This window comes from Rattus norvegicus, chromosome 2 (genome assembly GCF_036323735.1).
Source record: "Rattus norvegicus strain BN/NHsdMcwi chromosome 2, GRCr8, whole genome shotgun sequence".
Classification (NCBI taxonomy): Eukaryota; Metazoa; Chordata; class Mammalia; order Rodentia; family Muridae; genus Rattus; species Rattus norvegicus.
In genome coordinates this window covers 137,420,905-137,442,920 of record NC_086020.1, presented here as the reverse complement: position 1 = coordinate 137,442,920, position 22,016 = coordinate 137,420,905, and the positions used below count along the sequence as shown (strand labels likewise).

Here is a 22,016-nt window from a genome sequence, read left to right as displayed (position 1 = left end):
CACACGGTAATTCTAGCACTGGGACACCGAGACAGGAACACTGCTGCCAATTTGAGGTCATCTTTACATAGCACCAGGCCAGCCTGGGCTACAAAGTGTATCAAAAAAGGTTAGGCAAAGAGGATAAAGGGTGAGAAACAAGGACATTACTAGTGGCTAAGCTACTGACTGCAAATCTGTTGAACAACCATCTCTCTCTCATTTTGTTTTTTAAAATAGGGTTTCATATATCCTAGGCTGCCCTTGAACTTGCTTTGTAATTGAGAATGGCTATGAACTCTCCCAGGGCACTACCATGTCCTGATGGTAGTTGTGTTTTCCCCTGGTATTTGGGGAGACTCACATGAGCTAGAGAAGTGCTCCACCTCTGAGCTACCTCAGCTCTAAATGGCCTTGAACTGTTGAGTTACTCCAAGTCCTCTAAGGTAAAATACTGTTGGCCCCTGGTGAGTATCTGTGTCTGCATCGAGCCCACGACATCTGAAGGGCACCAAGGTACCCAGAAGCTTGAATGTGTAGTTACTTCTGTTAAGTGATGAAAATTCAGTGTACAAACGGATAGTGTGTGCCACCATATATTACAAGATCCAAACTAACTGCCAGATTCCTTGTAGACTAAAGAGACAAGATATTACAAGCAGTGTTTGTAAGTTCGTTTATTAATATTAGGTAATATTCAGAACTCAGACATTAAGCTATTTACCATCTTACCACACTGGTCAGTTATTTTGTTTGGAAGAGGCTTCAACAATTGGAAGAGAACTCCAGGTTATCTTTTTGACTCTTACATTTTTTTTTAGAAAATTTGAACCCAATCATCTGGCTGTCTTCGGGATTTTTTTTGAGAGAGGGTCTTGATATACAGCCCAAGCTGGCCTCCAAGACAGACTTCCTTGTCTCAGCTGAGTGTTGGGATCACACCTGGCATCTTGATAGGATGTCTCACTAATATTCTTAGCAACTGTTCTCAAGCTACTTGTAAAAAGCACATTGCAGAAGAAGTGATGGAGTAATCTTCACATCTACCAATGTCATCACAACAGAAAAGGCACAAATACCCGACAGTGACTACAGTGGAAACTAGAACCGAACGCTACAGAATCTCTGAAACACAATGAGGAAGTTGGAGGCATAGCAAACGGATTATTTGTGAAGAACATTCATATGAAGCCACAAATCCCCCAGGGGTAAATAGTTCCTTAGTGTACATTCTGTCAGATCAGCAAATAAAATCCTTTTTAAGTTTTAAGGAATTAAGTCTGTACCTGCATGGTTCTAAAATGTCCACAATGCTATATAATCCACGAAATTTTACATGAAGATATAAAAAATAAATATTACCATGCATTTCCCACTGACATTTAAAAATCCCACAAATAAATAACTTGAAATGATCTCTAGAAAACTTCCTACATCTTACTTTGAATTCTGAAGGGCTCACAAACTGGGCTTTAGAATACCCTCAACTAAAACACAAGAAAGCCTATGCTACTCATGCCCCTAACGGGGAGAGGACGGTACACGGATGACAGCACACACTCGGACTGGAGTGCAAACACCTTCTCAATGCAGGTTTTAACTGGAAAGGTTTGTGAACGATATTTTTCCCATGGGCATGCTGGAAATGGAGAGTTAAGTGGCAGAAACTGGGTGTCCTTTTCCAGGCAATTTCCTATCCTAGTTCAGTTTCCCAAAACATCCCTGGTTAAGACTCTTGTGGCTAAGATGAAAGGGTTTATAAAAGTTCATCAGGCTCCTCGTTAAAGCTGAAGTCACACACTAGTGACAGGTGGTCTGAAGGGTAATGGAAGGATGGGAGCCGGTTAGGCCCAATCTGTTCTTCGGTGAGCAGGTCCAGAGCAGACGTGACACTCAGAGCATGTCTGGAGTACCAGATGTAGTCCAGCGTGTGGCGACACTCCCCTGAGGTCCGGATCTTCCAGGTTGTGTAGGGAGGCTCTGACTGTCCATCGGGGCTCAGGAGCTTGTAGGCGCTGTTGAGGTTGAGGCTGGAGGAAGCAAAGTGTTTGTAGACCTCTTCGGTTGGCTCTGCATTGAAGTCCCCGCAGACTATCAGCGGGATCTTTGCGCCCTCTGTGATGTTCTGCAGGTTCTGGAGGAGGTCACATCCCTGAGCTGATCGGAACCGCTCCCAGCCAGTGCGTGCTTTTAAGTGGGTGACAGCAATGCAGAACTGTCGCCCAGACTCCTTGCACTCCAGGGTCTGTGCAATGGCCACCTGATTGGTTTTTAGGGTCATGGCTGTCAGCCTAATATTGGTGCTGTTGATGAGCTTGAATCGGCTTTGGAGAAAAAATAAGGCACAGCCATCTGGACCATTGTTGTGCTCCACATCTAGACATGGTGACCAGGGCTTGGGGAAAAATGTGCCTTGATAGCCCAGTCTACTAAGGAGTGGTTGGAAGGTGTCAAAATAGTGGTCCACTTCTTGGAGGCATAATATATCTGGCTGGTAAGCCAGGATTTCCTCCAGGATAAGGCATTTCCTCTCCTCCCATTTGAGGGCTTCCACAGGACACTGGACAAAGTTGTCTTTGCCTTCCCCGAGAGCTGAAATGAAAAGCCAAACATCTGTCAGCTTCTACAGACCCATCACCTCAAAGAAAATGGGGACAACACGTGTGGTTGGGTACACCCTTAAAATTTCAGTACTGGGAAGGCTGAGACAGGTGGATCTCCCTGAGTTCAAGGCCATTGGGGACTATTTAACTAAGCTTCAAGCCAGCTAAGGCTACATATGGAGCAAATGACTAAAAAGGAAAAGAGAAAACAGAAAGGGCTGGAGAGATGGCTCAGCGGTTAAGAGCACAGACTGCTCCTCCAGAGGTCCTGAGTTCAATTCCCAGCAACCACATGGTGGCTTATGACCATCTGTAATGGGATCCAATACTCTCTTCTGGTGTGTCTGAAGTGTCCACAGTGTACTTACTCATAGGCATAAAATAACAAATAAATAAATAAATAAATAAATAAATAAATAAATTCTAAAATAAATCTAGGGAGTAGAGGCTTGGAAGCCTGACATTTGCCTTGGATGCTGGAGCAGGTCTGTCTAAGTGGCAGTAACACCCCCAGATGAAATAACCTCGCACTAGCTGCTGAAGCAGGCACCAGGGTTTTCATATACAAAAAACAGTTCATATAGCTGTATTCTAGGATCTAAGACTTGCTTTTAGGTTTTGAGAAACCATTCTTCACAGTCCTGGGGACATAAACACTTGTTGACTTAAATAAACACTAGTTTTAACACTGACATAAGAAAGCCAGGTGAATGGATATAGATAGTACTCAAAATGAATGGGACAGATGAGTAGCTTTTCTCCTTATGAATGAACACCAGGGAATAGAATCAAAGAGCAGCTGGTCAGGGTGGATGGGGGTAACACAGGCCAACATACAGGGTATTTATGTGTGAAATCGCCAAAGAGCAAGTAAAGATACTTTATAAAAGATCGGTGAGTCAGGTGGTGGTGGGCACACACCTTTAATTTCAGCACTGGGATGCAGAGGCTTGCGGATCAAGTCCAGCCTGGTCCACAGAGCTAGTTCTAGGACAGCCAGAACTATACAGAGAAACCCTGTCTCAGAAAAACAAACACACACACCCCCGCACCCTGTCCCCAAAAGAAAAAACCCTATTCCTAACTGGTGTAAGGGGAGTAAGCACACGAGTGCAGGAGCCTGCAGAGGCCAGAGGCAGTGCATTCCCTGGAGCCGTTTGCTGTGGAGAGTGGTAATCAAACCCTCCCCACCACCCCCGCCCCCGCCCCCGCCTCAGGAAAAGCCGGTTCCAGTTCTTAACCACTGAGCTATCCCTTTACCTGCAAAGACACTTTTGCTTACAATTCAACTACTAGATATGTATTAATACCACATAAAATGATTGATAAATCTAGCTTTTAATCCAGCAGGTATAATAAAAGCCCCCCCCCCCTTTTTTTTTCTTTGACCGAACCCAGGGCCTTGTGCTTGCTAGGCAAGCACTCTACCACTGAGCTAAATCCCCAACCGGGGCCCTTTTTCCTGCCACAATTTTTAAAAATTCTTCCCTCCCCCACGACAAAGTTTCTTTGTATGGCCCTGGCTGGTCTGGAACTCTGAGATTTTGCCTGCCTCTGCCTCCTGAGTGCTAGGAACTGGGCAAGCAGTATCTCTGTGGTTGTTTTCTTTCTTTTTTTTTTTTCTTTCCGGAGCTGGGGACCGAACCCAGGGCCTTGTGTTCTGTGGTTTTGTTTTGAGACAAGGCCTCACACTCTGGCAGTCACCCAGCTAGTCGCCAAGGCCATCTACAGCTAGTCTCAACTGCTGCCCCACACACTGTCCCTACTACCCATTCAGTTTGTTGCGTGTAAATGCTGCCTGCCCCGGGCTCAGGCTGTTGGCAACAGAATGCCTAAGGCTCTCCCACCAAGGTGCTAAAGAGAAATCACCCACATTCATCCCTCACACAGGAGGGCCTGGGAACGGAAGCTGCTGTAGACTTAACTGCTCAGCCATACCTTGAGCGAGGATGTTCCACTGCATAACTCTAATGGGAGGATGGCTACTGGAGCAATCTGTCCTCAGGTCCACAAAATCCCTCTGGTATCGGGGTGGCCGGGTATGCAGCACAGCCCTGCATTCCTCGAGAAGTTCCTTAGGATCGATGGGCTCCAGATGTTCGGGGTCAGCTGACACCAAATACTCCGGGTGCTGAGCGGCTGCACTGCTGTTGATGGTCTTGGCGAGGGCGCTGTACAGCCGGCTGGTGCCGTTTCCCATGGGACTCACTGCAGGCAGGAAAGAGTCACAGAGCCAGCTGTTAGTGCCTTCACTGTCCATACCAGCGTGAGGCAGGGCCACACCGCCAGTCTGTGGGCATCCAGCCATCTCTAGTGGAGTAATGGAGCTTCTGGGCTCCAGCTGCTTACAGGCACAGGCACTTTAAGTGTTGCTGCTAACGAATGTCTTGCAAAACTAAGCTTCTTCATGTAACCTCATAACTGCTCTGTCTTTACACACCCAGCCTTATGCAAGCATCCTGTAACAAAATACACACTCTTCTCCCAAGTTTTTATCTTTAAGAATGGTTTTTGTGCCAGGCAGTGGTGGTGCACTTTAATCCCAGAGGGAAAGGCAGGCAGATCTGAGTTCAAGGCCAGTCTGTCTACGACATCGGCTTATCACATACTAGCATTCAAGGTGATTTTGAGGTCAAATTACCTGAGACCCAGCCAAGTGCCAAAAATAATCAGAAAAGTCTTTAAGAAAGCTGGCATGGGGGGTTGGGGATTTAGCTCAGTGGTAGAGCGCTTGCTTAGGAAGCTCAAGGCCCTGGGTTCGGTCCCCAGCTCCGAAAAAAAGAACCAAAAAAGAAAGCTGGCATGGTTGAACACTCAAAACTTTAACCCCAGGGCTTGGGGCAGAGGCAGGCAGATCTGTTACCTCCAGGTCAGTCCACGGCAAGTTCCAGGCCAGCCAGAGCTACATAGTGAGACCCTATCTCAAAAATAAACAAAAAATAACCTCTAAGAGGGACTTGGAGATACAGCATCACTTATGAATACACACCACTTACCCAGCCCATCACAGTAACCCCCTCATCAACCTGTTTCCCTCAACAAGCACAACCCACATCTGCAGATGAACATCTCACACGCAGTGTTTCAATGCACGCCCACTGTGCATCAGACGCTACCCTAGCCTCCTGTAAACACACCAGTGAACAAACAGAACAAACCCTTGTTCTCAGACAGCATAACTTACAGGAGAGGTGAGATAGGAATCTGGTAGCAGAGAAATTGCTTATCTGTAATGGTCCAGGATGGATTTTCAAAAAATGTAAAAGTACGAAAATAATCCCAACGGATCTACTGAAGGGCAGTCTGGACAGAGGCAGAGCAAGTATGAAAGAATTCAGAGTTGATTATTTGATTTAATCCCTGCACTCAGGAGGCAGTGGCAGTCGGATTTCTGAGTTTGCTAGTCTGGTGTATACAATTATTTCCAGACCAGCCAGGGTTACTACCTTGAATGCTATTATGTCTCAAAACCAACATAGAAACCCCACTACACTGTAGGGCAATACGGACAGACAGAAGAGAAACATCAGAGGGCAGTGCTCACACACAGCCATGTAGTACTCGTTTATGATCCCAGGTACTTGGGAGGCTGAGGCAGCAGGATCCAGAGTTCTAGGTTTGTCTGGCTAAAGTGACTTTAGGGCCAGCTTGCCTAACTCAGTGCAGAGCGGCCCAACATGTGAGAGCAGGCCCTTGGGAAGACAGTGTGAATCAGGTAGCTCAGAGAGAGGTCTGCCTGGAAAGTGCAAGGCCTGGTACTCCACCACCACTGGACAGAGATGGAGGGGGTGAGGCACAGCTTGTGAAGGCTGAAAATCCACAAAGGCGAGCCCGGGGGAGAAAGATGCAGAACATTTTGTAAGATATTTCATGAGGAACTGAGGACTTGCACCCAGTATTGCTGACAACTGAAGCCAGATGAGGAGCTGGAATTAGTGAAACAGCGAACTTTAGTGACAAGAGAAATTTCTTATTTTGGTGTCAGTATGAGGGGAGGAGGGAATAAAAGAAGTTATTTTGAGAAAATTTTGCCTAAAAAGGAGAAAAATGTACAACTAGTCTGAGCATTGTTTTTGGGATGTTGAGATGCTATGTCTGTGAGTGCGGGTGAGTGCATAAGGCACATTCTCTCTGGCTTCTGGTACAACAGCCTGAGGAAGCTTATGAAACACATGTCCCTCTCCAAGACACTAAAAATGTTGACAAAATATGAAAGTTATTTTGATGTTCAACAAAGACAAAGAGCATACGATATTATTCATGAAAGCTACTGAAGTTCAGGTAAGGACAGTGGTGGACATTCTAGCAGAGAAACAAGGGTAATTAAATAATTAAGTTCTCACACATAACTCAGTCCTGATGGCTTCACTATGAATTTTATTATTGACATGTGTAGCTAATTATTTTGAAAGACACAGGGCTTGGTAGGGCTTATAGATGTTAGTAACTAGCAACCATGATGCCTTCAGTATGTGAACAGTTAAATTAGTGTAGAACGTCCATAAAATAATAAAACAGGAGTGGTAAGTAAGAAGCGTGAGCGACTCTAAGAGGAATATCTTATATGCATTCTCAAAGTGACAGAAGCCAGGTCCCACAGGTGACTGTGAGGTTCCCTGGAGGAATCACAGGAAACGAAACCAGAGTTTGCAGGAGTGGTGGCTGCTAGGCAGGACAGGGAACTCCTAGAAAAGCAGCCTGTGCAGTGAGAATGGTGGGTCCGGGGGTTGTGGTTTGAGTGAGAATGGCATCCAAAGCCTCCTAGGCTTGGATAGGTGGTCCCAGTTGGTGAAATTGGAGGATTAGGATTGGGAAGTTTGGCCTTATTGGAAGGGGTGTGCCACTAGGGTGGGGCTTTGAGGTTTCAAAAACAAACAAACAACCTCTCCATTCCCAGCATGCCCCATCTGCCTTATCTGAGGTTTGGGCAGTGAGTTCTTAGCTGCTCTGCCACTAAGCCGTTGCACCGCCATCCTGAGCTCCAGTCCTTTGCAACTGTAAACCCAGTTAAACACTTTCTTCTATAAGTTGCTAGTTACTCTAGGTAAAGGAAGAAAGACGAGGGATTCTGTCACATGAGTATCTAACAGCAGTGGGAATTCAAGCATTCAAGCTTACCTTCCTGTGATGTATAAACATGGATATAACACAGAGTGTGTGTGTGTGTGTGTGTGTGTGTGTGTGTGTGTACACGCATGGGCACCCGCGTGTACACCGGGCTCTCGCTCACAGACATACATTCCTGAGAACTAAAACACACAGCATATAGCATTGCGGCAAACATATCTTGTGTTTAATGCTGTCCTCAAAATCCAACCAACCTGGAGTGTGAGGTATGCAGTGCTGGAGAGAGGATTATCAGTTAGGATTACTTGTCGCTCTTAGAAAGGACCTGGCTTCACAGTTCCCAGCTCCATTATGTTTACAACCATAACTCTAGTACCAGGGTATCCGGCACCCTCTGGGCACCAGGTATGCATGTGGTGCATACAACATACAGGCTAAAACACCCATACACATAGAATAAATTAATCAATAAAACAAAACAAAATCCAATCAAATAACTGGGGGCTGGTTCAGTACCAGTATCCACAGCAGGAAGCTGGCTCGCTATTGGTAACTAGTTCCAAATGGTCTAATACCACCGCATAGCCTCCTTGGTATCTACACACAAGTGCCATACACTCATATGGACAAATAAAAATTAAAAAGAAACAAACCCACAAATGGAACCCAGAGTCCTTGGAAAAATGACTGGGACAAGGAAAATAAGTAAGTGAACCAAAGAAAAGAACCAACTTGAAAGACACCTCAATGGCCAGAGCCCGCCAGTGGGACAGATGTAGCGTTAGCACATAGGCCAGCAGTGCCGCTCAGGACACAGGAGGCAGAGGCCTGGTCTACCCAGAGTGAGTCTCAGAACAGCCAAGACTACACAGACTGCCTCAGTGAATGAATGAATGATGACAAAACACACCCACCAAGGGCTAAAACAAATCTCCATGAAACCATAAGAAGTAAACAAATGGGAGGAAATGTAGGGAAGTTGGTCCTTCTAGAAGATTCCAAGTAATTTAAGAAAGAGAGAGCAGGGGGCTGGGGATTTAGCTCAGTGGTAGAGCGCTTACCTAGGAAGCACAAGGCCCTGAGTTCGGGCCCCCAGCTCCGGAAAAAAAAAAAAAAAGAGAGAGAGAGCGAGCAGGTTCTTGGAGAAGCTGGCAAACAAACCACAGCACGTCAGTGACTCAGTCAAGTGCATGCACTCTCACATGTGACAGGAGCAACTCAACCTTTGTGGACCTCTCCCCAAACATTACCCCAGCCTACCCAAGAGGAAAAGGCCTCTGGCACGAACTGTAATTCCAGTTCCTCTAGAGGGTGGGGGTGGGGAGTGGGGGGGAATTGTGAGTTGTATATCTGAGTAGCCAACACAGTAAGTTCAAACCCGCTAGGGCAATTTAGTGAGACCCTATGTCAGTAAAATTAATCAAGGTAGGGACTGCAACTCAGTGATGGAGCATTTGTCTAGCATGCATTCCAAAGCCCTAGGTTCAACCCCACCCCCGTACAATAAACAACTCAACTTGAGAGGCGGGGTCTCACACTGTAGCCCATACCTGCCTACTACTAGGCTCCCAAGGGCTGCTGTTACAGGTATGAGCCACCTTGTTCAGCTAAAAATTAAACTTCTTAGAAAAGTGTGGGGGAAATCTTGTGTCTGTGAGTTAGGCAAAGAGTTCTTAAGCACAATACTCAAAAAGCATGAGCCATAACAAACTAATTGGAGCCTTAAGTACCTGCAGACAGCGCAGACTTAAAATGGTATCGCTACTCTGAAAAGTTTATTATTTTAAAAAGTGAAAATCGGGTTAGCACAGGAATTTTACTTTCAGCTGAAGAGAAATGAAAACTCAAGATTAAAAAGAGCATCTCAGAATCATCATCTGAATACAGGTCAAGTATGTCACAGGCTGTTATGAAACACGGACTGCTGTGTTTATAGAACACAGGGTCTTGTCACACTAAGCCAGTGCCCCACCACTGAGCTACACCCCAAGGCATGTGAAGGGCTGACATGCAGACAGATGGCTTTGCTTTTATTTCAGTTGAAAAGCATTCCCCGCCATTTTCTCCTTTGGACTATAAATACTTCTAGCAGCCATGTGCTATGCATTTCTGGAGTTATATAGGATATTCAAAGGCGAGCAGCAGGGAAGTTTTACAGTTTCACCTGGCTCTTAAGTGGTAATGAAGGGGAAATGCCAGTTTTCATTTAGTCAACCAGCAGAGTGAGAACCAGCCTAATTTTAAGGAGCCTGCTGCAGAATGAGCAACCCAACAGCACCATTCCTTGCAATACGCAAACACCTAAGCACATTGCACCTGAAAGCAATCACTAGGCCTAAACACAACTGACATCATGGACCAATGATTCCCCAGGCTGGCTCACTGTTTAATCACGAGGAGCTTCAAAAATATGCCCGGGGGTTAAGCCTAGCACTCCTCATATAACCCAAGAGTGTGGACTAGTTTGGGGGAGCACCTAAAACTCTTCACAATACTCTAGTTTACAAGCAAGGCTGAGATCTACCAATATGCAAATCTTGAAGACATTCTGCCCTTTCTCCTATTTTCTCAACTCACTAGAGGCAACCAATTGTACAATACGTTTTCATCACGGCTGTCTGTCGTTACACAATCTAGTTTACACTACCATCTAAGCACAGTTTACATGCTACATCTCTTACTTTTGTAAGTTCAGAGTTATTATAAAGATAAGAGAGACACAGATCCACACACTGCCTGAATTTGTTTACGTTTTGTCCTAGTTAGGGTTTCTACTGCTGCAACTGGAAAGCAAGCGTGAGGGAAGGCTCACTCAGCTCACGATTCCACACTCAGGTCTTCCCACTGGAGGATGTCACTACAGGAGCTCAGGCAAGGCTTGAACCGGAGTCAGGAGCTGAAGCAGAGGCCATGGAAGGCCATGTACTGCTTACTGGCAAGCTTCTCATGGCTTGTTTAGCCTGCTTTCTTATAGAACCCACGAGTGGCACCACCCACCATGGGCTGGGCCCTCTCCCATTGATCACTAATTGAGAAAATGCCTCACAGCTGGGTCTCATGGAGGCTTTTCCTCAGCTGAGGCTCCTTCCTCATGACTCTAGCTTGTGACCAATTAACTCGCAAACCTAGCCAGTATACATTTCAGGGGGTGGGAAGTGGCGGGGAGGCTGGTGGATGGAATTCACCTGTCTTGTCTTGATGCACCATCTAATTATCGTTCTTCAGAAGATAATGGCACTCTAGCAGTGAACACAGGCTCAACAACAATCCATTTTGTATTTCTGGATATAAGTTCAAAGCCAACTTGGGCTGTCTCAAAATAAACAAAGAAATTCAGAGAATTCTGTTTCTGTTGACGGGATTTCCTCCTGTAGCCTTGGGTGTCCTGGAACTAGCTCTAGACACCAGGCTGGTTTTGAACTCCAGATCCTCCTGCCTCTCTCTGCCTCCTGAGCGCTGAGATGAAAGTACATATTACCTTATCCTACTAAAAGAATGTGATGAAGTTTGTATCAGTGGGCGCATTAGAACTTGTGATCGTAGCACTCAGAGCAGAGGCAAGAAGATTGCTTCAAGTTCAAGGCCAACCTGGTCTTTACAGTTCCAGGCCAGCTAGGGTTTACACAGCTAGACCCAGTCTCCACCGCCCCACACTACATCAAACAATAAAAAGACCATATCTAGCTTTATCTAGACCTTTCTCTTCAGAGCTGGAGGCCGAACCCAGGGTTTTATATTGGCTAGGTAAGTACCGGACTGGGAAGCCACAGCTCCTGGCTGTGACTGTGACCTTAAGTAAGGCAGCTTTACATTTCTAAGGAGATCAATGGAGGCAATCTCAAAGGTTGAGACCCAAAGTGGTCCTAGCAGCAATCAGAAGACACCGCTCCTCACTGTGCTCTCTCCTGTAGTTATCCAGCAACTACTGACATCCAACTCTCTGGTCAGTGGAGGTTTTCTGGTTTGAGTTTATACAACACGACCCAGTTAAAGTAATAAGTGAAATCCAGGAATGTCTCAGGTCACGCCTAGGGAGATTTGGAAGCTGATCAAACTTAGGTCTAGAGAAACCTGGAACAATGACATTCACACCAACATGCCTGTGACAAGTACCAGTAGCCCAATGCTGCCATCTGCTGGCCAAACATTCAACTACCTCAAAAGGCTAAGCTAATCAGCTCATTTTCTCATTGGTTTACTAGAGTTCCTGAATAAATGTGGCCACCTTCAGGGCAAGCAAGTGAAAGGTCACACAAGTGACATGAGACCGCTGGATATTAACTATACTGCATATTTAGTGTACTTTGAAGGAATCAAATATTCAAGCACTCACATCTAGGTGTATACACATATATTATTAATAGCTTTTTCTTTTCTTTACCAGATGTGTTTTTTTTTTCTTTTTTAGCTTTAGCTGTCCTTGGATATTTGACCCATTTCTCCTTTCGCATCCCAAGTGCTGGGATTAGCAGTGTGTACCATCATGTCCTGGGCATGAGACAGCTAGCACAAGGGCAGGGACAGTATACACAGTATGGTACTTTAGAATAATTAACAGGGCTGAAGACATACGGTGGTCGAGCATTTACCCATAATGGCAAAATAAATAAATTTTTATCAGCAAAGCACATAGCCTTTGGCAGGCTGCCTGCAGTTTAACTTTACACATGAGAACATAGTTTCCCAAGTTTAAATGATATATATGTAGTCCAATCGGTGAAGTGCTTGCATAGTATGATCAGGACCAGAGTTCGATCTTTAACATTCTGCTTAAATCAATTAATTATAGCTCTGTAAGACTGACTGGATGTGCCTATCGTATCTGAATGGTTAGCAGTTCTCTAATAGTTCAAGAGCAGGCTGTTACAATGTCAGATCCTGTGTTCTCATTACCCTTCCAGCAATCGCACGAGTCCCCATTCCATACGCTGACACTGATGTTAGGGGCTGTAGTTGGGCCCTGAAGAAAGTTGCGAGCACCTTGGACTGCCGAGTGTCAGCGTCTCCAGCAGCACTGACGACTGCAGGGAGAGGCCAGGTACACACAGCAGCCCGGACTTGGTGCCAGGAACCGTCAGAGGTCAAGTTTCTCCTCCTTCATCTGTCGACGTCACTGCCACTTAGGCTCACACACTGGTACAGCACAGAGTGTACAAAGCAGTGTCATGACCTGGGTGGCATTTTCAGAGATATCCAGTGAAGGTCATGACTCTCAATCTAATGCGTCTAAAAATACAAACACCTCGACACGGTGTCATAATCCATGAACAGCGGGCAGAAAGTCAGAGATGAGATGAGACAGCCAAAGCATGTTCCAGAGAAGGCTGAGCCATATTTTCAGTCCCTGTCAGCCTTATTAGAAAATATCTCTAAAGAAATCCTTTTACACACACCATTGCACGCTCTCAAAAACAAATAAAACCTACTTTAACATGCTTGGTGCCCAAATGCTTATCAACTGGCCAACTGCTGTCCTAAGCTGGGTTCTAGAATAACGCTCTAAAGAGATGGGTGGGGAAGCACAGCAGTCTGGTGCCGTCACCCCTGAGTTAGTAAGACCCCGAGATGCTGTGGAAAAGCCCGGGGGAATATTCTGCTGACAACACAGAGTTCTCTACAACAGGGTCCACACGATGGTCCAACCCTACTGCTGCCCTGGCACTGTGCTGCTGCTAAGCTATGAAATACCATTACTTTCTTCTACACTGATAAGTAGTTGAGAAAAATACTAGCAGTAATATTCCAGGACACGTGGAAAAAACTGCAAACTTCAAATTTCAATGTCCATAAAAGTGTATATTATATACCACCTGTGGATACTCAGACACTGCAACTTCAGGGGCTACAACATGGGCCAGGAAGCTAAACATTTACTAGATGGCTCTTCAGAGAAAGTCTGCCAACTCATATTTTTATTAAAATGTCACTGGAAATGATGGTTTGTATCTTTAATCTTAGCACCAGGGAGGCAGATACAGGTGGATCTCTGTGAGTTCAAGGATGGGCTCATCTATCTAGTAAGTTCCAGGCCAGACAGGGCGACTTAGTTAAGACCTATCTGGTCTTAAGAGACCTTAAGAAAGACCTATAAGTCTATCTGTCTCCTCACCTGCTTTCACCCACTGTTTCCTCAGAGTTTCACAGATATGATGAAATCAACCAATTTTACTGTCACTTCAAAAACAAGGAAAAATGATTTCATACAAGAATTTCCAGAACCTTCTGGGAGTGGAAGCATATGGCTGTAGTCACTTGGGAGGGTAAGCCAGGATGACAAAGGTTCAAGTTCAATCTTTACTACATATTGAATTTGAAGCCAGCCTAGGTCTCACAGTGAATTCCTTCCACTGGGCTATTTGATGAGACCTGTCACAAGCAATAAAACTCAACTAAAGAAGAAGTGTACATTATTTTAAAAAATGAAAACTGGTTATCCGGCATAACATAAGTCAGTGGGCCTGTTGGTTCTAGATCAAGTTAACAAAACAGAATATATATCTACATTTTTTTTCTTCCTAAGATCTTTTGAGAATAAAGCACCTACATTCTAAAAAACCTAGGGCTGTAAAGATGTCTCTGTGGTTCAGAGTGGTTACTGCTCTTACAGAAGACCTGGGTTTGGTTCCTAATTCATAGGTCATGACTCACAGGCATCTCTAACTCTGGGGCGAGAAGATCACGTACGTGATTTCCCAGGGTACTATGAACACATGTCTAACACATATATACACATATACAGGCAAAACATTCACACACATAAATAAAACTAAAAAAAAAAATTTAAAATTTAAAAAATTAATTAGAAAGCCAGAAGTTATGCCATTGATAGACCAAACTCTTGGCACCCATGTTGGTTTCTTACAACCTCCTTTAACTCCAGCTCCGTGTGGTCCCATACTCTCTTATGACCTCCCCAAGAACCTACACATGTGTACAGGCACATACACATAAATGAACAAACAAGATAGGTACAAAAGATATAAACAGCTGCACTGGTTTCAGCCTTACCCTTCTCATGCTTGCAGGAAACAATCAGGTAAAGCTCTATAAAGAAGGGGGTACACAAGTAAGGCCTTGAGAGGCCTGTCCTAAAGTGAAGCACACCAGATCAGGAGCAGTCTATGAATAAACTTCCAGGAATGTTTACTTAGATTTTCCCCTTTGATTTTCCTTGCTGTTGTTTTCGAGACAGGACCTCCCTGTGCAGACCAGGCAGGTTTCGAACTTGAAATCCTCTGGCATCAGCCTCTTGAGGGAGGGTGGGCTGGCATTACAAGCTTGTGCTATCTTGCTCACTTTTCAAGGGTATTTCTGAGCAGGGAAGGAGAGCACAGAAGGCAGCCTTCCTTACCCATGGCCAAGAGGGTGGTCTCTGCTGGTTTCCTCATTTTACAGAGAGCCTAACTGCCACTTTCCAAATTCCCTTCCAAATTAGAGCCATGCAAACTGGGAATGTAGCTCAGTGGTAGTGTCCACCTAGCCTGCAAGAGGCACAGGGTTCAAAGCCCAGCGTTGGATTTAGGTGTGGGAAGGGCAGTTATGGGAGACACAGAAGACTGAGAGAACAGTGTTCTATCTAGGACTGAGGGACTCCCTAGACAGGCGATCACAGCACTTCTTGTTGGTATGGGACTGAATGAAGAGTTCTGTCACCAAGTTACATCCCCTGACTTTATTGTATTATTTACTTCTTGAGGCAGGATCTTATGCCTCCCAGGTTAGCCTCAAACTTGCTGCGTAGAGAAAACAAACACTGGCCTTTTCATACTACACGAATTCTCGAGAAGCAGGGAAAGCGACTTTAAAATGTACCCTTTTTGCACAAACCTTACCATCTAATACCAGTCTCTAATTTTTGAAGGTGTAAGAAATGCATCAATTAAAAAAAAAAATAGGGCAGGCTTCTAAAGCCCTAAGTGAAGCCAGCCTCCTCACTCCGTCCGTCCACCTGGGCGTGCCAGGACACCAAATGTTCAGCCTCAACTGGTTGGTATCAGAGACTGGAAAGCCAGAGTGGGCTCCTGACAGTTTTTGATAGTGGGAAGAAAAAAAGTTAAGAGAGCTGCATCCTTTTTCTTTCTTCCTCTTGAACACTCTTGCCTACATCTCACTCATCCCAAGAGTGTTTCGAGCCTTACATGAGGCTGTGTAGTTTTCATCTTTCTACAAGAAGGCTGTTGTTCCCTACTACAGAACGTAACAGATTTAAGGGTTAGAGATGTAGCTCGGTGTCTCAGGAATTGTCTAGCATGCGTAAGGGCGGCTCCCAGTTCAACTCTTAGCACAGCACAAAGATAACCGGGACATCTTAGCTAACCAGATGGTTTCATGGTGCATCCCTCCCAAGTTCTAAGTCTTTCCTGAGGTACAGTAACCACTGAGGCCATGGCTCTCAGTCTCCCTTCCTCCTTTTCCCAAGACACCAGGACACTGCCTACTTCTACTTCAAGTAAAGCCCACTCTTTCAGAACCCTCTCCAGGGCTCCTCAAAGTTCTAAGAAGCGGCTGGCTCAGCAGTTAAGATGCTGGCTGCTCTTCCCCAGGGCTTATAACTAATTCCAGGGAATCTACTGTCTTCTGACCTCTTCTCTCCCACTCCAAAGTTTTCCCCCCACAGCAATCTGGCCAGACCAATCTGGATTGCTGTTCTCAATTCCTGCTGTAATTGGCACCTGGAACACTGGAACACTTGGTTGAGTACACCGTTCAACAAAGTTTGTGGGTACAGTGCTCTCAGTTGATGTGTTAATCCCTTCTAGGTGCCATCTGGCATCAAGACAAAGCAGGCAAGGTCAGAAGATTTGCAAACGTCCATCCACTGATTCCCATTCTGCAGCCCTGGTTATTAACCTAAGCACCACTCCCACTCCCCCTCGGCATTTCAACTGTTACCACTGACTACTACAGGAAAATGATAGCTTAGTTCTCCACAAGGAAAAGCGTGTGTTCTGGAGAAGCCTGATAATAACAAGTCTGCCATCTCCTCTTTCTCATAAACAGCTTGCTTATTCACATGGTTAAGGGGCCTACTAAATAAAGATGTCTTTTCTACTGAGCTGCTATTTGCCTTTAAACTGTTCCAAGAAGAAAGCACCGTGTTCCAGTGGTGCAGAGCAGGCATCCAGCCAACTCTTCATTAACTGAGGAGGAGGAGGAGGATCTGGAGAACAGCATTTCCCTGCCCACAGACGACTCTCTGCATCCTTGTGGCACCGTAACTGTGGCAACTGTTGCCTTACTGTGGGCTGCTGTCTTTGGAGTGAAAAGCAAAATGCTGAGGTGGGCCCCAAGGTTCCCTTTTAAGCCCACATAGTATGTGATAACTCTGGAGGTGCTCATCCTCTAAGCTTTTAATTGCACGATGCAGGTTAGACTGTGAATGTGTTGGCACTCACAACCTCACAAGAGTCGGAGAAAGCTTTCGGCTTCTTCAGAGCCTTTTAACAAGTTTGGGGCTTTTAGGGACAATGTGTTTGCTTGGCCTAGTGGCCCATGCCTATAATCCTTGCATTTTGTAGTAAAGGCAGAAAAATCAGGGAGTTTGAGGTTATCTATAGTCCCATACGAATGTTTAAGGTCAGCCTGGACAGCATGAGACCCTTTTCTCAAAAGGAAGGAAGGAAGGAAGGAAAAGAAGAAGGAGGAGGAGGAAGAAGAGGAGGAGGAGGAGGAGGAGGAGGAGGAGGAGAAAGAGAAAAAGGAAAAGAACCACCACTACCACCACCACCTGCTTACCACGAGCAAGCATCTAGGTTTAACCCTAAGAAAGAAAAGGGAAGGTGGGGGACTAGAGACAGTTCGATAGTCAGAGCATTGCTGCTCCTCAGGATCCTTCCATCATCTGGCCTCTCCTAAAAACACCCCAGGGTCTGGTGCCCTCTTCTGGCCTCCTCAGGCACTTCCACACCCGTGGGATAAGAGGCACACAAAACAACTTTCACAAAATGAATCTTTATTTAAAAAGTGAAAAGGAAGAAATAAAAGGGATTTGAGCTCTTGCTATTTCTTTTTCATAATGTGGAACCTGGGTGTTCAATTTTGATTTATCAAGTTCAATAATCTGGGGTTGGGGATTTAGCTCAGTGGTAGAGTGCTCACCTAGCAAGTGCAAGGCCCTGGGTTCGGTCCCCAGTTCCAAAAAAAAAAAAAAAAAAATTTCAATAATCTGAATTCTTAAGCAGAAATCAAAATGTTTCTCTGCCCTCTTTTAATGCCTTAGAGGTCCTTCTTCTCTTTCCTTTCTGCTGTTTCCTCAGATGTTTCACTTTCATGTCTGTCTGTCTGTCTCTGTCTCTCTCTCTCTCTGGGTTTCTGTCACTCTGTAGACCAGGCTGGCCTTGAACTCAGAGACCTGCCAGCCTATGCCTCCCAGAGTGCTGGGATGAAGGTGTGTCCCAGCACGTCTAGCTGTCTGTATTTTCTCTTTCAAGTCTAGCTCCGTATGCTGCCACCTTCTGACCCCTGAAAGCATCAAGAGTTATCATTACAGGTTGCCCCCACCTTGTCACAGCAAAAATGTCACTATTGGACTAAAAGTTTTCATCAAACAGACCTTGGTGAAAAACCCTCTCTCCCTAAAGAACACAGTACTTGGAACCATTATCTGCATCCCAGGCTGGCCTTGAATTCAACATCTGCTCCTGGCCAGGCTACACACCTTTAATCCCAGCACTTGTGTGCAGGGTTCCGGGACAGCAAGTACTACCTTGAGACTCTCTCAAAAACAAAACAAAAAGGTTCCAGCCTGAATCACCACATCTGCTTAAATCTCCCCTCTTTAAAATCTAGAAATGATACCCATTTGCTGTATGCGTGTAGGCACATGTGGATGCCAGAGAGCACCTTGAAGGACTTGAGGTCTTCAGGCTTGGTAGCAAGCATCTTTGCCATTTCCTTTGTAATGTAAGCGCTTTTGAATAGCCTGAAGCTCAGAATCCTCAATACACTTCTGTATGAAAGCTATGGTGACACAGTGTGAGAATGAGCAGCAGAATCAATGGCTGCATCTTCCCTCCAAAGCTACAAGATCAGGAAACTTGCCTACACCCTGTCCAGTTGAAAACAGTTTAAGTACCATAAAAATCCTGCAATTTTTCTTTTTTGCTAGGCCCGTTGCATGTTAAAAGCCCCACAGTCTACCACTTCCCTCTACCCTACCCTACGTATGGGTTTTTACCCATCAATCCAAGGGTTTTCAAACTACTTTTAAAGAAATGCATCAGCCATCAGTGGAAGCCTCACACTGCACACTCTGACTCCCTTATCACAGCTGTCCTTGATCTGTATTGCACAAGCTCCCTCCATTCACAGATGTGCCTAATGACAAATCTGAAGGAGTTGGAGCGGGATTTAAAATGAGCTGGTGCCAGCCAACCTTTCCACCTTCAGACCTAATAACGTCCCTCCGACAGGAAAACACCACCAGCAGCTACTGCTGGTGTTACTGGGATGCTGTCCATCCCGACAGTTATTTCACAACCCACCGAAGTTTTATAGACCCACGGCCCTAGATTTTCAAAAGTCCTTCCTTCCTCTTTGAGTCAGGGTGCCTCTGAAAAAGCCCTGGCTGTCCTGGAACTCACTCTGTAGACCAGGTTGGCCTCAAACTCAGAGATCTGCCTGCCTCTGCCTTCAGAGTGCTGGGATAAAGATGAGTGCCACCACTGCCCGGTAAAACGGAACACCCACAACAGATTCTCCTGTATCGGGGTTGTGGCACTCCAAATGTTGGTCTTCCAGCCTCAGCCTCCTGAGTGCTGAGATCATAGATGTGTGCCACCACACCCATTTTAACTGGTTAGCTAAAACAAAACAAAACCACTCTAAATATCTGCCAGTAATATGATTGTGGACAGTTTAAGGTGTTGGCTTCAATCAGATTCAGATGATAACTTACTTGTACAGCAAGCCTTTAATCCCAGCATTCGCTAGGCTGAGGCGGGTGGATCTCTATAAATTGGAATCCAGCCTGGTCTACATAGTTAAGGTTTAGAACAGCCACAGCCATGTCTTGAAAAAAAAAAAAAAAAAAAAAAAGCAACAAAAGACAGCCGCAGGGAATCTATACTTTCTAATGTGCACTCTGTCCTTAAATTAATCCAAAACCCTATCAAAATGTACTCTAGTAAAATAAGTATGGTTACAGCATCCGTAGGTTAGACGGCAATAACCTAATTTGAGGTAACAATCAAATTACACTTTCTGGAGAAGTGTTATGGAGTAATTGCTGGTTTTGAAGGAGAGCCTACATGAAGTAATTGCTAGATTTGAGGGAGAAACTACTCATTTAAAAGCCATACTTAATTTGTATGTAGTTTGCGATCGTCACAATCTGCTTTTGGGCAGAAAAGGGGACACTTAAAACACAGATGATGCACAGAACTGACTCTTGATGAAAGGCTCATCTAGAGTCAGCTTCACGCAGGGATTTAAGACGCAGTGGGAGACCCCTTTCCAGGAAGAGGTAACATGTGCTATTAGTAATAGGGCTTTGAGAAAATTCAGAGCCCGCAGGCCCTGCAAACCCACGATCCTGTCATTTTTAGGTATTTTCCCCACCTCATAAAGATGTCCACAAGCAGTCTGCAATCAAAACGTAACCTCCTTGCACCCGGGTGGGTAAAATGAAGCGTTAGCTACTGGGGTCATTGTGGACACCCGGGCTTCAGGTAGATCAGACACGAACGTGGAAAGCGAGGCCCCCTGAGCAGCGTCTGCTCCCTCTAGACGCGACGCCGCGGCGAGCGCCGGGGACCAGCCCGCGGCGCCCATTCATTCCGCGCTCCCGCTCACCTGTTCGGGGACGCGACCTCGCGGCGCCCGAGGCCGCCGCCTGCAGTTGTGGGGACGCGGGCCGGGATCCGAGCACCGGCGGGGCGAGCGTTCGGCGCGGGCCGGGCACGAGTGTGCGGCGCAGGCCGGGGGCGTCCCTGAGCAGCAGGGCCGAGCAGAGCCGCCGCGGGCTCTGATACATGCCGGGCGCCGCCGCGCTGACGAGCCGGGCCGAGCGAGGCGGGCGGCGGTGGAGGTTTGGGACCGCTGCGCTGCGGTGTGCTCCTTCCTCCTCGTCCCTCGGCGCCGACCGGGCAAGCAGTGTAGTGAGGCGGACGCGGCGGCGGCAGTGGCTCACTGAGGCGAGCTGGCTAGCGCCGGGGAGCAACCGGCGAGCGGCGGCGGGGCGAGCGCTACCACGCTGCGGCTACGGGGGAATCCGGGCGCACGGCCTGGGTGCAGTCAGACGGGGACAGCTCCGGCCGGGAATGAACCCTCTGGACTAGAGAGAGAGAGACAGTAGATTGTCCACGGGGTGGAGGCTGGCGGATGGCCAACGCCGCAGGAATTCGTTAGAGAGGCGTTCCGTGAGCCCGCGCCCTCTCCCGCCGGCTGCAATGGAAGCGTCCACAGGCTGGGAATCCCGGGTTGGTTCCAGCGCTGAGTGTGTGCGAGCGCGTGTCTGTGAGAACGTCCTCGGAGGGCGGTCAGCTCCACGCTCCGTGGCGGTAATGGAGATTAGCTACCGGGAAGCGCTGACTACTTCTGAGGCGGCTGCAACAAGCATCCGCTTCCCAAGCACGAGGTGCGGAAACTGACAGCAGGGCGTGGAGCGCCTGTACTGCCAGAGGGTCTGTTAGGATTGGCCGTGGAGATGGACCATGATTGGAGGGCTGGAACCCACACCTGGGAAACAGCTCTTTAGTTGTGGAAAATGAAGGCTAAGGGAATTAGGGGAAAAACAAAAACCTAAAAAAATAAAACCAAAAACAAATGCTTGGGATGGTCCAGACGTAATATGGGCTGTTACCGAATTTAGAGGAACATCCATCTAATAAACTACTGAAAATGCCAAATTAAAAGTAGAAGGCAGGTGTGGCAGTGGTGGTGAAGGTCTTTAATCCCAGTACCGGAGTGACAGGGGCCTGTGGATCTGGAAAGTTCCGGCCGGCCAGAGCTGTGAAGCTATCTCAAAACACAAAAACAAAACACCAAAACAAAACAAAACAAAAAACCCAAAAACCAAGAACACAAACGAACAAAAACGAAAAAGGAGATGTACTTAATATGTCCACATTGGGAAGAGGGACAAAGAGTTAACCTCTCTCCAAATCGCCCTTTGGGATCCTGAAGTGAGATTAAAGTTTAAATAGAAGTCCAGGGGTACACACATCTAAGCAGCCCTGGTCAAAGTGTGGTCCCGCCCACCATTCGCCCATCATTGGGTGCCATCCCATCTGTAAGGTGATCTGACTAGATAGAACTGTGAACTCTCTTCCTGAGAGACAAATTACTCCTCAGGCTGAAGCCTTTTCCTTTTCCCAGCAGGAATTTCCTGAAGGAAACTCCCATTTCTTGGGGGTCCATTGTTTCAGT

At 46.3% G+C, this 22,016-nt stretch overlaps 1 protein-coding gene across 2 annotated transcripts; it reads right to left on the bottom strand.

Annotated features, from left to right (window-relative positions):
* Positions 1 to 638: 638 nt before the first annotated feature.
* Noct (nocturnin) lies at positions 639 to 20,847 on the bottom strand. Of its 2 annotated transcripts, none has more exons than NM_138526.1 (3): positions 20,442 to 20,847; positions 4,521 to 4,790; positions 639 to 2,571 (listed from the first exon to the last, which is right to left on the bottom strand). In NM_138526.1, exons 1-3 carry the CDS (start codon positions 20,620 to 20,622, stop codon positions 1,736 to 1,738), a joined length of 1,287 nt encoding a protein of 428 aa, NP_612535.1. In that variant the 5' UTR covers positions 20,623 to 20,847; the 3' UTR covers positions 639 to 1,735. The 2 variants fall into 2 exon arrangements, with proteins under 2 accessions (NP_612535.1, XP_038958189.1); XM_039102261.2 differs by lacking the exon at positions 20,442 to 20,847 and adding an exon at positions 20,208 to 20,378 and having other exon boundaries at positions 642 to 2,571.
* Positions 20,848 to 22,016: the final 1,169 nt, after the last annotated feature.

Coding starts and splice junctions, on each gene's coding strand:
- Noct (NM_138526.1), bottom strand. CDS start 20,622: ATGTATCAGAGCCCGCGGCGGCTCTGCTCGGCCCTGCTGCTCAGGGAC. Junction 4,791..20,441: donor GAGGTCGCGTCCCCGAACAG/GTGAGCGGGAGC, acceptor TCCTGCCTGCAG/TGAGTCCCATGGGAAACGGC. Junction 2,572..4,520: donor GTGGAACATCCTCGCTCAAG/GTATGGCTGAGC, acceptor TTTTCATTTCAG/CTCTCGGGGAAGGCAAAGAC.